A 16310-nucleotide genomic window follows, 5' to 3' on the forward strand; every position below is an offset into this window, starting at 1 on the left:
TTTTCTGAAGGAATCTCTGACAAAACCCCGGAGAAATCGTTGTAGGGATTACGCTAGAGATTTTTTGGAGGAAAATTTTGCAGATATTTTCGAAAGCAATCCCTGGAAGAGTCTCTGGGAATATTTCTAAAAAAACTATTGAAAAAATCTCTGAAGACTCAATGTTTCGATTGCTTTCAAAAGGTATAATTCGTCGGCAATAAAATTTCTCCACTTGGAGATAAAAAACAAAACATTTGACTTGTCAAATAATGCCGATTACTTAAAACATTTTGTTTTGCTAATTTGGCCGTTTTGGAAATTATATTTGGACAGAGTAAAGTGGGGCAAAAGTTCGATTGGGACAAGCGTTTCTTTTAAGAACTTCTAGCTCAATTGAGATTTGGAAAAGTTATGGCTATTTGTTTTATAAGACGTGAAAATTGTGATTTTCGGTTGAACTTTCATTGTATTGAACAAAATGAAAATAATTTTTTTTTCGGTTTTTATGTAAAGGCGTAGTTAGGCCTATCGTAAGGATACTTTAAGTTTAATTAGTTATTGAATAAATGTTTAGAAAACATTTTTAGCCCATAGACTCTATGTGATCCTCTATGTGATTAGTGATCCTCAGCCCTGTTTTTTCAACCGTTTTTATTCCTGATGGTGGATAGTTTTTGTACTGGTTTTGTTTGATGTTCTTAATAACTTTGGGAGTAGAACAGCTTCCCAAAGAAAAAATATGCGGAACTTATCAGATTTAAGAGATACATACATCAGGTGCGGCCCGCGGGCCGCACTTTGGTGACCACGGCCATAGAGAGACAAAAGTTCAAATCAGCAGGGCAAGTGTTCAACTTATATATTATGTCGCGAAAAAAAAATTGCAAGTGGTCTAAAATCCAAATATTATCTTCAAATTTAGCGAAATATGCCTACTCGTGCGAAGAAAGTCACAAAAATTTTACGTTTTCACTTTTTTTTTCATTTTTGATATTTGATCCTTTGTTCGCGTCACTTGCTCCTTCGGAAGCGGATGATGTGAGCAGGATCAATCGCGGATCGAGTATCGCGTCAGTAGTGTTAGATCTTTTGATCGTATCGCTTGTTCATGCGAGGGCGAGCGGTGAACACTTGTTTAGCGAATCCGGTTAGGCGTGAATATATCATGGATCGCATCGCCAACCAAAGCTGACTTTCAGATCTTTACATTACCCCACTAACCAAATATCCTTTCCATAACAGTTGCGGAGATGTAGGAGATTTTTCGGTCTCTAGTAACAACGGTTGTTAACCCTTCCCCGATGACCGTCAGGTCGATGCCTGTGCTTCTTCGATTGCTCTGGGCAATCACGGAGTAGCAACTGTGGCGAATAGAGTTGTTATAGATTGAAATATAAAAAAAATAAAGTTAATTGTTTTCGATTCTACTTGTATTATGCTAAGTGTGTACAAGAGATGTCAAACAACGAGCGAAAATGAACGAAAAGCAGATAAGGCGAAACGGGCGAAATGAAAACTGTGCGGGAAAGAAGCCAGTTCTGAAAACAACTCGATCAGTTTGGTGACAACTTTTGTAGCGAACGGACGGTGTTAGGAATAGTGTGTTTATTTGTTGGTCCGGCTTAGTTTTTTGTCAGTTCGAGCGCGCCAAAATCCATCCGATTGAAAATGTGTTGGTGGTGCTTAAGGTGCAACTGTTTGCTATCCATAAATGATGATCCATTTTGTAGTTTTGGGGATGTGATAACGGTTCTACCGGACAGAGATGAACTGAAAGTGTATCAACATGCCTGCTGTTAGCAAGCATATGATCCGGTAGATCACCGAATGACCGATATGATATGAAACAGAAATATTTTCTTTGGATGCCACAATGAGTCTATCGTGTGTTACCTTAAGTTCGTTGATAAAGAAGAGGAAATTAAGCGAAGTTCTTTTTCTGAATTTTATCGGGATGCACAATATTTTGGCCAGATTTGGCAGATTAAATAAATAAATCCAAATTGCCGGGAAGAGAGTTTTCCGAGCAATGTTAAATGTTGATTATGGTGGAGAGAGTTCTCCAGGGCCGGAAAGAGAGTTTTCCGAGACAGATTTTGGAAAGAGAGTTTTCAAAAATGTATTCAAATTGCCGGGAAGAGAGTTTTCCGAGCAATGTGAAAAGTGGATTATGGAGAGTGAGTTCTCCAAGGCCGGAAAGAAAGATTTGCGAGCCAGATTTTGGAAAGAGAGTTTTCTAAAATCAATCCAAATTGCCGGGATTAGAGTTTTCCGAGCAATGAAAAAAAAATAATTTTGGAGAGAGAGTTCTCCAAGGACGGAAAGAGAGTTTTCCGAGCCGGATTCTGGAAAGAGAATTTTCCAAAATGAATCTCAATTGCCGGGAAGAGAGTTTTACCAGCAATGTTAAAAGTTGATTATGGAGAGAGAGAGTTCTCCAAGGCTGGAAAGAAAGTTTTCCGAGCCGGATTTTGGAAAGAGAGTTTTTCAAAATGAATCCAAATGGCCGGGAAGAGAAATTTCCAAGCAATGTGAAAAGTGGATTATGGATTTAGAATGGAGAGAGAGAGAGTTCGCCTAGGACGGAAAGAGAGTTTGCCGAGCCGGATTCTGGAAAGAATTTTCCTAAATGTATCCAAACTGCCGGAAAGAGAGTTTTCCGAGCAATATGAAAAGTGGATTAGGGAGAGAGAGTTCTTAAAGGCCGGAAAGAGAGTTTTTCGAGCCGCATTCTGGAAAGAAAGTTTTCCAAAATGAATCTAAATTGCCGAGAAGAGAGTATTCCGATCCGAAATGGGTAAAGAGTTTTTCCAAAGCGAATGCAAATTGCCGGAAAGAGCTTCTCAGGCAATGTTAAAAGTAGATTGAATTTTGATTGTATTTGGATTGGATTTTCGTTCAACTTAGATTGAATTTGAATGTGATATAGAATTTATTTCATATTGATTGGATTTTGTTTAAGGTGAAATCAAAATTGGATTTCATCTGATTCAGAATTGTATGAATTTGGATTTAAATACAATTTCAATTGAATTTTGTTTGAATTTTGATTATATTTAAATTGAAATTAAAAATGACTTTTGATTTGATTAGTCTCAAATGTTGGTTAAAAAAGGATTGGATTTGGATTTGATGCAAGAAACCAATTTATCAAGTTTAACTACATTATTATCATAAGTGTGGAGAAGAGAGCGAATGTGGCGAATAGAGTTGTTATAGATTGAAATATAAAAAAAAAACAAAATTAATTGTTTTCGATTCTACTTGTATTATGCTAAGCGTGTACAAGAGATGTCAAACAACGAGCGAAAATGAACGAAAAGCAGATAAGGCGAAACGGGCGAAATGAGAACTGTGCGGGAAAGGAGCCAGTTATGAAAACAACTCGATCAGTTTGGTGACAACTTTTGTAGCGAACGGACGGTGTTAGGAATAGTGTGTTTATTTGTTGGTTCGGCTCAAGTTCGGCCGATCAGTTAGGTTTCGGTTACTACAGCAACTACGAATTACATGGTCATCTATGCCCATGCTCATCCTCAGAAGCACGGCATAAAAATTAACAAGGCAGGCTCTTTACTGATGTAAATATCAAGTTTCACTGTCAACATGTGACGTCACTCCTATCGTACCATATACCTTCCGGACCACTAGATCATTTTTTTTCGTAAATTTGTTCGAGGTGGATAGGAATGACGTTGTCAAGTAGCTGTCAGTTTTCGGAGTATATCACCTTCTTAATTTTAGTACACCGTGCTCAGAAGTAGAGCAATGTTAGTCAACTGAATTTGTAATGCACTCTTCAAACGGAAGACAGAACTTAACGAAAATACCCAAAATTTTACAGGTTTATTATCAATTGACAACAAACGTACGATAAATACATCCTTATTGCAAGCATACCCTACTTAGGACTAATATTATTTATGACATATTGAAATAAACGTACTCCTCGGCTTCACGTTCTTGAAGCTTAGTCTGTTGCGTTGTCTTCCTAGTCAGCCATTCAAACGCCCGTTGAACGCCTTTCGACCACCAAAAAGTCCCTTAACCAACCGAGTCATAACAATAACAATTACGGGTTTTAATCCCTCCTCAAATTTTCATTACACCAACCGACAGACGAGCCCATGAGACCCGACGTAACTTTTTGTCTTCTCCTTCTTCGTTTCCTGCAATAACGGTGTATCGTACGAGTTGGTCGTTCAAGTCGTCCAGCTGGGACAGAGGACAACACAAGCATCCTCCGACAACAGCACTGTCCTTAAAAGCGTAAATGTCCCATATGTATAAAGAAGGCAATGAGAAAGAAGCGCTCAAATTTTTAAGTATGGTTTAAAAATTCATATAGGACAGTTATGATTTTTTGGGCGGATCAGCGTAGCATCATTTGTTGGGTAACCTCAACAGCACCAACCACCATCTTCATCACCAGGCACTCATTAATCTGAAGCTTGCGTGGGAAAAATGATTCCACCGGCTTTTCGCTTTCCACTTGTACACACGAAATGATCATAGGTTGGTTTGTGCACATGTTGGTAAGGGTATGTATGACGTCCGCCTGTCTGCCAGCTGGAAGATAACAACAAAAAAGTATTTTCCCAATTTTGCACCCTGTATGCCATCACACAAAAGTTTTTCAGGGGAACGTGATTAAAATGTATCATTCAACCTTTCCTAAAGAATTTTTAATCATCTGGTGAAAGCTATAGACCTAAAACTTTTTCATACACGTCTACACTGCCCATAATCGCATAACAGTCCCATTTATATAGGGAATCCCATAGAATATGGGACTGTTATGCAAGTATGGGCAGTACAGTACCTTGTATCTTGTTTTCAATATTTCAAAATTTCTGAACAAAATAGTTTCTTGTTCTTTTTGATAAGCATACAGAAGTGTTTAGGAATAAGAAAAATTGAATAACGTGAAAATGTCCTAAAACAGTACATTTTGAGCCTTTTTCCCCAATTCAAGTATTAAGAGCCATGCAGCAACTTTGGGCAGATGGAAAAACCAACTCTCCGATGATTGGTGACGGGCCAAGTAAGAGATCTTTTTCAAGCTTTAATGCTCTTAAATGGGTGGGATTGCTGTCGTTCTTTTTCCTCCTATCTACCATGCAGTATATAACCAGTATGGTTAGACGCAGAAAAAAGCAGAAACTCAAGTGAGTATTGAGTGTTGTGTTTTGACTGTTATTTTGCTTTGATAGTAAATTGAATAAAATCATCTTTAGTATAAAGAACAGATGTGCACTGTATTTTCGGATATTTAGGGTGCATAGATTTTTTATATGTTGATGTTTCATTTGACAAACTCCAAAAAATTTCATTAATTTTGAACATTTTTTGCACATTTTGTTGATTTGGAAGTAGATATTTGAGTTTGCTAATAATGACTTGACAAATTCAAAAATTGACTTCTTATATTACACAAGCAAACAACAAAATTTGACATTCAAACATTCTAACATTCATGGTAGAATTTAATATTTATTTGCCATTCTCCTCTACCCAGAAAACAGTTTGTCTGCTTTTTCCAATGAATCGAGATTTTCGTTTGCAAACTGAATGTCATCGAATGAAAACCCGACACAGACCAAGCCATTCTTTTAAGTAATTTATTCGCACTTTACTCCCATGCCTTAATAGCTACTGTATATGATATGTATATTTTTATGAAAAACTATACCTCTCTTCTGCGTAACTACCCCCAGAAATGACCGTATTGATATCGATTATCGTTTTAATTGGCGACTTTTCAGAGCTATAATTTCTGCTTTGCACATTTGGTTTAACTACGTGTTTCCCCCTAATCTTCCGGCTAACTTTTTTTTTTGTTACTCAATTATTTTCAAGCTATGTTTTAGCACTTTTTGCGGCGCTTATTTTATCGGTTTGTTAAATTTTGATTTGTTTTTGAGCCAAAACGGGTAAACTATGACGTATGTTTGATGATTCGATGGTTTTCTAATTTGATCCGCTATAAGCTCTGTTTCTTCACAGATTTTCATTCATTTCAAAGGATGAGTCTAGCCTGGAGGAGATTTAAATCAATCAATTTGTTATCAGATTTCCAAACATTTAACTTTGGGAATTTGGGAAGATTTCTACAAAATCACACGCTAATATGACCAACGTAAAATAAAAGTAACAAATTTCATCAACAATTGCTTCGTGTCGTTTGTAACTAACCTGAAATCCAATTTGTGTAATTTTCTCCTATAAGTTTAATGGTTTCCAACTTTTAACAAAACTAGTGTAGTCCGTATTCGTGATTTAAGCGCCTACCCGCCGTTTTTCGGCGCATTGGTTACTCTATATACACTTGATTGTGACTATCTATGGCTAAGGGCTTGCTTTTTGCTATTAGGCTACCAATTGGTGACGATTTGATACGGCTGTTACTACGACTTGTCGGAATAAATAATATTACCTACAGATGGCACTGTCGTCGGCTGTGCATATGCTATGGGCCGGAGCAAGAAATAGTTTCCCGTTGGAACAGGCGCACAGTTGGTAGATTTTACTGTGAGATGAAGACGAAGAGGTCGATGTAGAACTACTGCCACTGCTGTGATCTCGGGATGATCCGGAAGATGAAGCCGATGGAGCTTGTGCAGTTCGAAGATTAGGCATGATAATCGTGCTGGCATCCAGGCGAATCTGTGAAATGAAGAAGGACCTTGTCACTGAACGGTCTCTCAAATAACTTCAAGGAAACTTACGCTGCCCGCCACCGAATGCAGCTTGAGATCGTTGAGACAGTTGGCTTCAATGCTTCCAGCACGTGATTGCATGAAAATTTCCTGAGTGGCACGTGCCTCCAGAGATCGCGTTGGTGATTCCAATCTAGATTCGAGAAAAGATATTTCTTCAGAATCCATTTATCAATTATCAGAATCGACAGTTTGGCAGAAAAATAAAAACTTTTTCCTTTGGATGTCTGCAGAGAATTTGTTGATAAAGAATTATTCAAAATTTAAACCAAATGCAAGGACCATCCAACCAAACTTTTTCCTAAAATTCTTCGAAGACATCATAAGTCTTAAACCAACAAAAACATATTATAAGAGAAAACATTGTGCAATGTTCTCTATCAATGTAAACTCACTTCAAATCCTTTCCGGCTTCCGCCCGCACCAAGGGAGTTTGGATGGAATCCCTGAAAATTACTCCGCCTTCTCCTTCAACCCGAAGCGAACTAGCCCCTACCGTTACCTCATCTCGATCAACTGAGAACAGCGAAGTGCCATGCGTATCTGCTACCCGAAAGTGATTTGCCAGGACTTCCAACCGATCGTGACCCAGAAAAAGCTGATTCTCCAAGTATCCTTCCGAATCACGTGTGTTAACGCTGAAGTTGCGTGAAGATTCTGCGAAATTAGGCAGTGTTCAATTAACCTCCATCTCAGCACTAACAAGTCTTCAAAACATACCAATCGAAATGGGTTGCCCATGTTTGGAACGTATCGAGGAAGCTCGCAGTATGTCCAAGACCATCGCCTGGCCCGTCAGTTGAATCCCTCCGGAAACTATCTTCAGCTGGCCCATTCCGTCCTGCAAAGATAACAAATTAATCCACAAATTAAAGGTGCTATCGCTACGGAAAAGAACACTCTCTACTGTCCCAACCCCGATCGGAATGGAATATCAAAATCATAACAATCTCAAATATTATTTCAAATAGAGTTTGGTAGTAAACTTTTAGTAAATCATGGCCAACTAGGTGTTAAAATACACACAAATTTTAACAAGAATTCGTAATTACCACAATCACAACAGGCCATGCTATTTTTCATCCAAATTAACACAAATTTAAATGTAATAAAAACTTTCCTACCTAAATCGCAAATAAAAATGGCATGGCTTCTCTAGCTTCTACTTTCTAGCTGCTAGCTGCTAGTTTCTAGCTTCTTGCTGCCAGCTCCTAGTTTCTAGCTTCTAGCTTCCAGATGCAAGCTTTTAGTCTCAAACTTTTAGCTTCTAGCATCTAGTTTATAGTTTCTAGCAGCTAGCTCCTAGATACTTGCTTCTAACTTCTAGCTGCTAGCTGCTAGTTTCAAGCTTCTAGTTTTTAGCTTCTCGCTTTTAGCTGCAAGCTTCTAGTTTTTAGCTCATTGCTTCTAGCTGTTTGCTTCTTATTTCAAGCTGCTAGCTTCTAGCTTCTAGCTGCCAGCTTTTAGCTTCTAGATTCTTGTTTATAGCTGCCGGCTTCTAGCTTCTAGTTTCAAGCTTGTAGCTGCTAGCTTCCAGTTTCTAGCTTCTAGCTTCTAGCTTCTAGCGTCTAGCTGCTAGCTTCTAGCTCCTAGCTTTTGTTTCTAGCTGCTAGCTGCTTTCTGCTAATTTCTATCTTCCAGTTCTTAGCTTCTAGCTTCTAGCGTCTAGATGCTAGCTTCTAGCTCCTAGATTTTAGCTTCTAGTTCCTAACTTCAAGCTGTTAGCTTCTAGTTTCTAGCTTCTAGCTTCTACACAGCAAAAAATTCTCAAATTTACATGGCACGTAATTTTTTATGATAATCATGTAAAACGAGTTGCAACAGAACATTCAACGATAATTAATGTAAACTGTCTCATTGCATTCGATAATGCTTGCAAACTTGAGTGAAACTGAAACATTTCATGATCTTCCATCCAACATTCGTCAATGTGGCATGCTTTCTTGCATCTTGAAAGTGAAATTGCAAACAAGAATTCTCGGTTTACATGATTCTTCGATGAATATTCTGTCAAAAATAATGCACATGGATGGATCGACGGCTTGTCATTTGATGTGCATTATTTATGATTGAATTTTCAGCGTGAAAATCATGTAAACCGTGCCGTTTTGCATGCAACATTCTTCGGGAGAAGACGTTTCGCGTTCAATATAAAGGATTTTGGTAACAATGTTGTATGTAATAGATGTGTTTGTAGGTTTTATCATTGAATAATACATGAGAAATGGCTTTGCATGATTGAGGCTAATATTACGTTACGTGTAAATCTAAGATTTTTTTGGTGTGTAGTTTCTAGCTTCTAGCTTATTGTTCGTAGTTTTTAGCTTCTAGCTTTTATTTTCTATCTTCTATTCTTTTTCGAAACTTTATCTTCAATTCAATGGGAAATATCATATTCAATAATAACAAAGATGGTTACAAATTAGATAAAAACTAGATATTACCCATAGTGTTTTCTCATCTGAATTCAGCAAAATATCTAAAAATTAATTGATTGATATAAATTACAAATTATGCTATACATAATTTTTATTTATGTTACCTCTTTCTAATCGGAAACCAACCAGTTAATCAAATCAATTCGGGAAAATGAAGAAGTTTGCTCTCTGTCTATTCCACCGTGCTTCCCGGAGGAATCAAAGATCATTATCGCTGCTAATGCGAGTTGGAAGCTCAGTGAATGGCAAAAGAAAAGAACGAAACATTTCCCCTCTCAACGTAAATAAATAAACACGTGTCCCTCAATCAGTGTTCGCCAGCCGCACTCAGTCAACCTTTGGTGTAAGACGAATGGCTTGATATTGTAGGGCAATACGTCAGACGGCTTTTCCCACAATGTGTATCACACAGTGTCTACCCGCACCGGATTGAGGAGTGGTGGGTGGCTGGATGGAGAGCACACTTTCACGACTTGGCGTGCCACAGCAGGAGGTAAGAAAAGTTTCAATTTCACCCGTCATATCCTTTTCCCTTTCACCTCTAGGAGAATGAAATGAAGTGGAAAAGTTGTGATCGCGGAGCCGATTTCGGTTGGAGGGGTGATGCGATGGAAACTGAAAAAGTAGAATACAATAGCATAACGTTTGGGACAGAAATACACAAACGCTAATCAGACATGGTTGATCGTACGCAAATGCAGCATATTCTAGAAGTCAATGGTAGTAATATTACTTGATTCAGATGTTCATAGTATTGCTGCTTCCACCTTTCAACCTTCAACCTCGCGTTCTTTCGTCAATATGCTACCGTTTTAGCTGAATATTTGAGCTCACGGTACGAAGCCTGTGTAAGTTCCATTGCAATCAATGCAAACTAGGGAACAAAATTAGGAACAACAAATGGAAAGTGGGATTTCGGAACGTGAGAGCTTTGGGTGAACCCGCGGGTGTTGACCCTTTGAATGAACGTCACAGCTATCCAGGAAATACGCAAAATCGGTCAGTGAATTCCACCACACAGTGAAAAGTACCACAGCTATGGTGACAGAGCAGAACGTGGACATGACTTTATTGTGATTGGGAAGCAGATGACGTGAGTTATTCGGTGGGAACCGATAGGCGATCGAATCAATGGGTATAGCATTAAGGGCATGTTGTTCCAATCCAAAGCCTTATCAAGACATATATAACATATACGCCAACGAATGGTAATCCCGATGACACGAAGGGTGAGTTCTATGAGTGCCTTGATAAGGCCTTCGAAGAGTCGGTCATTGGAACGGAAAGCTTTCATTATCGACGATCATGGCCTGCGACTTGTTAACTTTACTGCTGCTAGAGGGACGGCAATCAGAATCTCCGCAAACATGCCTGGTGACACCACATACTGGTTGATAGGCAACATTTCTCATATGTCATAGATGTCAGGATCTTTCGAGGCCCTAATTCGTGAACGATGAAAAAAAAGCGACTGGTTCGATGACGAGTTCCATAGAGTGACAGATGGCTTATACCTGATAGAGAGCGGTACAGAACGACAAGAGTTGAAGAAAAGTGAATCCATCGCAGAAATAAAACGCAGCACGAAGAAAGAGTTATAGCTAACACAAGACAGTATGAACCGAAACGGTGTACCCGTACTAGTTTTTTTTATTTACAAAAACCGCTTCAAATGCCTGGCCATTTGTGGGATGGCACGGCGTCAGACTTACGAGAGGCGTATTTATCCACTCAAAAACTTTTCATACTGCTCCTATGCCTCGATCTCCTCCGGAACTACATCTCGAAACTTCATCGGGGGAGGACTGTGCTCATGCACTTCGTCAGTCTTAGCCTCTAGCTGTTCTGCTAATTCGCTGTTGGAGTTTAATGTTGTCAAAAATGCTGCTCACTACGACATTTCTACGGTGTATCTGCGACTAATCGTTTTTCTCAATTGTCGGTTGAATCTTGTCGGTGTTTTGCACAGCTTTCTGTGCGACGACGAATCTTACTCTTTGGCTGGCCTCACTTCAGAGCCCTGTTAAACTTCTACTGGACGCTCATGTGCACTTCGCTACTCTACGACGACTCGAACGACTCGACGGTCCAGCGATTCCGGTTTGCTGGCGCCCAACGACCCAAAGCTGGTGGTTTGTGACGGAGGCATAGTCCCTGACGGTTGAGTCTACTCCGGCGGAGAATTCCCCGACGTAGGAATATCTCGCAAACCGATGTTTGCGTTACGCGTTTTTTCATGCTTCGATACTGGCCTTTGGAGTGCCGAAGTAAGTCCAGCGATTCCGGGTCACTGGCGCTCTGACGACTCAAGCCGATGTTTCTTTACGTACTACTCAGAGTAGTTTCCGGCGGTGGATCTATCCTACTCCGACGAGGATTTCTCCGGCAGTGGAAGATCACCCGAACCGATGCTATCCGGGCAGATGCCGAGGTCGGTCTTGCAATTCCCGTGGAGGGAAGCTTCCGGTTCGCAGGTGCCCCGACGACCATTTGCCGGTGCTGTTTCGCAAATTACTCAACTTGACTCCGGCGGTAGATTTAGCCTACTGGTCGGCCAAGTACCAAGTTCAGTCCAGCAATTCCGGTTGGAGGATGACTTCCGGTTTGCACGTACCATACGACTTATTATTATACTATGCTACGCCCCCTCTAGTCTCCGACGAACGATCTAGCCTACTCCGATCGCAGCCCAGAGCTCTCTGGTCTTCACAGCGATGACATAATCTGCGTTATTCCTCTCGTTAGTAAGAATGAATTACACCGCTCCAAAACGGCGACTGGGATAATGGTACGGTTGCCCCGTTCCGGTAAAACCTTGACAGACCACCAAATACGTTTAAAACTCGTAACTTTAGTCGGTGGACTGACTATCGCCTATCCGGCTCTGAACATGGTACCCCATAAGAGACCTTTTTAAACCAAGCATGGCCTCACTGCTTGCATAGACAACCATGGGCTCATGAGGGCAACTACTTATCATGGCTAGAGATAGCGGTTTAAAGGGGATTCCTACAACATGGCAGGAGATTAAAACAACAACGCAATGAATGAATGTGGTGAATTCGTTCACAAGATATGGTTTACTGAGGTCACATCCAACGATGACAAATGTAGAAGAACTAGTTGCAACAGTAGCAGCAGGCTAGTACAGTAATAGCTGTATCAGCAACGACAGAAGACACAGTACCACGAATTCCAGAGTGCAGTCGGTTGAACGTAGTTTCACAAAATGGATTGATGGCTGCTTGGGCACTTCAGGAGTTAATCATCAATATTAACCTCCTTTTCCCGAGCAGCCTAGATAGCCGCGTAGTGTCGGTAGCGGTTGTTTCAACTGGCTAAGAATTAACACTACGGACTGCCTGTTCCGGTGGTAAAAATCCACCTAACAGGTGACCCCTAATTCATGGTGTGATACGTACCGTGCCTAGGAATGAATGGTTAGGGGGGTCTAAAAAAAATTTCCGCTAACGGAGCCTGTGAGGTACCAGAGTGCCCTCCACAGTATTGAGTCCTTCCTGTGCTACCCGGAGCAATGGTGCAGGTGACCTTGTGTTTCTCCGAGATAATCGGCTGCCCTTCTTCAGTCTCTATCCTGAGGCTTAATAAGGGTGGGATTATGAATATGTTGACATTTAATTTAAATTATCACCTATATGGATTTGCATTTTGCGTTTTACACAGTGTATTCTGTGCTCTTTCGCCTTTGGCGACTTCAAATAGATACCAATCTGGTTTTTTCGTTGCTGGTCTTTTTCGTGCTGAGATTGCAAACAGCTTAATCCTGCCTAGTTTGGGTAGTGGCTACGGTTAGGTTAGCTCACATCAATCTTCAGCATAAAAGAACAGCAACGATCAATCTTTGCAGACTCATGCAAAATGGTGCAGCCCAAGTGGCGCTAGTTCAAGAACCCTACTTTCGTAGAGGAAACTTCTATCTAGGTAACCTTGTAGACCCAGTTTTTGCTACTTTCAGCAAACTTGAAATGGCAAACTCGCGCTCCATGCCTCGCACATGCGTGCTCGTTAATAAAGCAATCGTTGCTACACTCATTTCTGAGTTGACGACCAGAGATGTATGTGCTGTCACAATTGATGTTTCTGTTGGTGACCACAACAGGAAATACGTCTATTGTTCAGTATATTTACCACATGATGAACCATCTCCAACGGATGACTTCAAACGAGTTGTCGTACACTGCGTAACAAAAGGCCTTCCGCTGATTGTGGGCAGTGATGCCAATGCTCATCACATCATCTGGGGCAGCTCAGATATCAATTTGAGAGGCTCCAGTCTGATGGAATACTTAAGTAGTACAGACCTTGGATTACTAAACATAGGCAATCGCCCAACCTTCATGGTTTCTAATAGAGAAGAAGTGTTTGACATAACGCTCTGCTCGAATAGAATCAGTCACGAGTTGACGAATTGGCATGTATCAGATGAGGAATCATTATCTGATCATCGCTACATCTTCTTTGAACATTCAAATGTAACTGCGCAGACTTTGCGTTTTAGGAATCCCCGGTCAACAAACTGGGAACTCTATATTGAATTGGTTGCGACCAAATTTCATGGATATTCTCCGTCCATTCAAAATCCAAGTGATCTGGATGATGCCGTTGATACTACAACATCCTACATTATGGAAGCTTTTGAAGAAGCATGTCCTCTGCGGTCTGTAAAGACTACAAGAGGGACCCCATGGTGGAATTCCGATCTGACTAGACTCAGGAAACAATGTAGAAGGAGTTGGAACAGACGCCGTTCAGCTGGATCAGAGTTATTCAAGTCGGCTCGCAAGGCTTACAAGAAGGCTCTTCGTTCTGCTGAACGATCCGGCTGGAAAAACCTTTGTACAAATGTTTCCAGTTTGAGTGAAGTCAGTCGGCTAAACAAAATCCTTGCAAAATCTAAGGACTTCCAAGTGAACGAAATTCGCTTACCTAATGGTAACTTTACTTCTTCCGATGAAGAAGTTTTAGAATGTTTATTCAATACACACTTCCCCGGATGTGTGGACATAGCATCTACGGATGAACCAAATGTCTTTTCATGTAGTTACGATTCTCTGGCCTCGGCTCGCAGTATCGTAACTACTGAATCGACTCAATGGGCACTTAATAGTTTTGCTCCTTTCAAATCTCCAGGAGCGGATGGGATTTATCCTGTTCGGCTCCAAAAGGGATTTGAGTTTATCAAACATGTTTTGAAAAAGCTACTTGTAAGCAGTTTTGCTACCGGGTATATTCCCAGATCCTGGCGTGATATTACTGTAAAGTTTATCCCGAAAGGAGGACGTGCGTCGTATGAAGAAGCGAAGAGTTTTAGACCAATCAGTCTGACCTCTTTTCTTCTGAAATGTCTGGAACGCATTATCGATCATCACATCCGTCATGTTTATTTGGCAAACATGCCTCTTCATGTGAATCAACATGCTTACCAATCTGGAAAGTCCACAGTGACTCTTTTACACAAAGTTGTATACGATATCGAGAAAGCATTCGCTCAGAAGCAATCCTGCTTGGGTGTTTTCTTGGATATTGAGGGTGCCTTTGATAACGTGTCTTTCGATGCCATATTGGAAGCAGCACGAAATCATGGGCTACCTACAATGATTACCAATTGGATTCATCAAATGCTCAAAAACCGACATCTCTTCTCGACATTGCGTCAAGCAGCGATTCGAAAATTGAGTGTTTGCGGATGCCCCCAAGGGGGAGTCTTGTCACCACTTTTGTGGAATCTCGTAGCAGATACGCTATTGAGGCAACTCAATAATAGCGGTTTTCCAACATATGGATTTGCCGACGACTATCTAGCTCTGATAGTTGGTATGTGCATAAGCACCCTATTCGACCTGATGCAAAGTGCTCTTCAGGTAGTAGAGAGTTGGTGTCGCCAATATGGCCTTTCGGTTAACCCGAATAAAACATCTATTGTTCTTTTTACGGAAAGACGAAACCGCGATGGAATTCGACCTTTACGTCTTTTTTGGCACTGAGATTAATGTGACTGATCAAGTAAAGTATGTCGGAGTCATTCTAGATTCCAAACTTTCATGGACACCTCACATTGATTTCAGAGTCAAAAAAGCTTGCATGGCCTTCGGTCAATGCCGGCGAACCTTTGGTAAAACTTGGGGCCTGAAACCCAAATATATCAAATGGATTTACACAACAGTTGTTCGACCAATATTGGCATATGGATGTCTTGTGTGGTGGCAAAAGGGCGAAGTGAGAACAATCCAATCAAAATTGGGCCATCTCCAAAGGATGTGCTTGATGGCGATGTCTGGTGCGTTCTCTACAACTCCCACAGCAGCGCTCGAGGCCCTTTTCGACGTTGCGCCACTACACATATATCTTAAACAAGAAGCACTTTCTTGCTCTTACCGTTTATGGGTACTGGATCAGTTTTACTCACTTGGTAGAAACTGCACCGTTTTTCAGGCGGAAATATTTGCTCTTATGTGTGGAGTGCAATCAGCACTTCAACAGCGCGTAATGGGTAAAGTCATATACTTCTGTTCAGATAGTCAGGCTGCTATAAAAGCTCTCGCTTCGGCCAACTCAAGGTCGAAGCTTGTTATCGCATGTCGAACTCAAATTGAGGAACTGAATTCAGTCAACTCTGTAAACCTTGTATGGGTATCAGGCCATTCTACCATCGTTGGAAATGAATTGGCTGATGAGGTAGGTCGCGATGGAGCATCGCATGACTTCATTGGCCCTGAGCCGGCTATTCCAATTTCGAAGTGCTGGGTGAAGTTTCAGATAAACTCTTGGGCGGCAACTCAGCACAAGCAATATTGGAATAGTTTGGAGTCATGTCGTCAAACAAAATTGTACATTACTGAGCCATCTCCAGGGGTGGCAAAGTATTTAACAAATCTGTCAAAGCAGAATTGCAGTCTCTTGGTCAGAGCGTTGACAGGCCACTGCCGACTCAACTATCACATGGCAAATATTCAGCGTGCTGACTCATTTGTGTGTGATAGTTGTGACTCCGATTATGGAACTTCATATCACCTGATATGTAACTGTCCACTTTTTTCGCAAATGCGATTCCAATTACTTGGTAAACACTTATTAAGTGAAACTGAATTCAGAAGTCTGAATCTTCAGGACATTCTGTTATTCTTAACCCGCTGTGGTAATGAGCTATAGG

General features: G+C 40.7%; 1 protein-coding gene across 2 annotated transcripts in view; it reads right to left on the reverse strand.

Annotated features, from left to right (window-relative positions):
* Positions 1–5589: 5589 nt before the first annotated feature.
* LOC5566101 (zeta-sarcoglycan) overlaps positions 5590–16310 on the reverse strand; it is a 323275-nt gene continuing 312554 nt past the window's right edge. For both annotated transcript variants that reach the window (XM_021845974.1, XM_021845980.1), the window contains 4 exons: positions 7422–7542; positions 7097–7358; positions 6711–6834; positions 5590–6648 (listed from right to left, as the gene is read on the reverse strand). In XM_021845974.1, the coding sequence (XP_021701666.1) occupies positions 6415–6648; positions 6711–6834; positions 7097–7358; positions 7422–7542 (741 nt within the window). In that variant the 3' untranslated portion in view covers positions 5590–6414. The remainder of the gene's footprint in view (positions 6649–6710; positions 6835–7096; positions 7359–7421; positions 7543–16310) is intronic.

This window comes from Aedes aegypti, chromosome 1, assembly GCF_002204515.2.
Source record: "Aedes aegypti strain LVP_AGWG chromosome 1, AaegL5.0 Primary Assembly, whole genome shotgun sequence".
Lineage (NCBI taxonomy): Eukaryota > Metazoa > Arthropoda > Insecta > Diptera > Culicidae > Aedes > Aedes aegypti.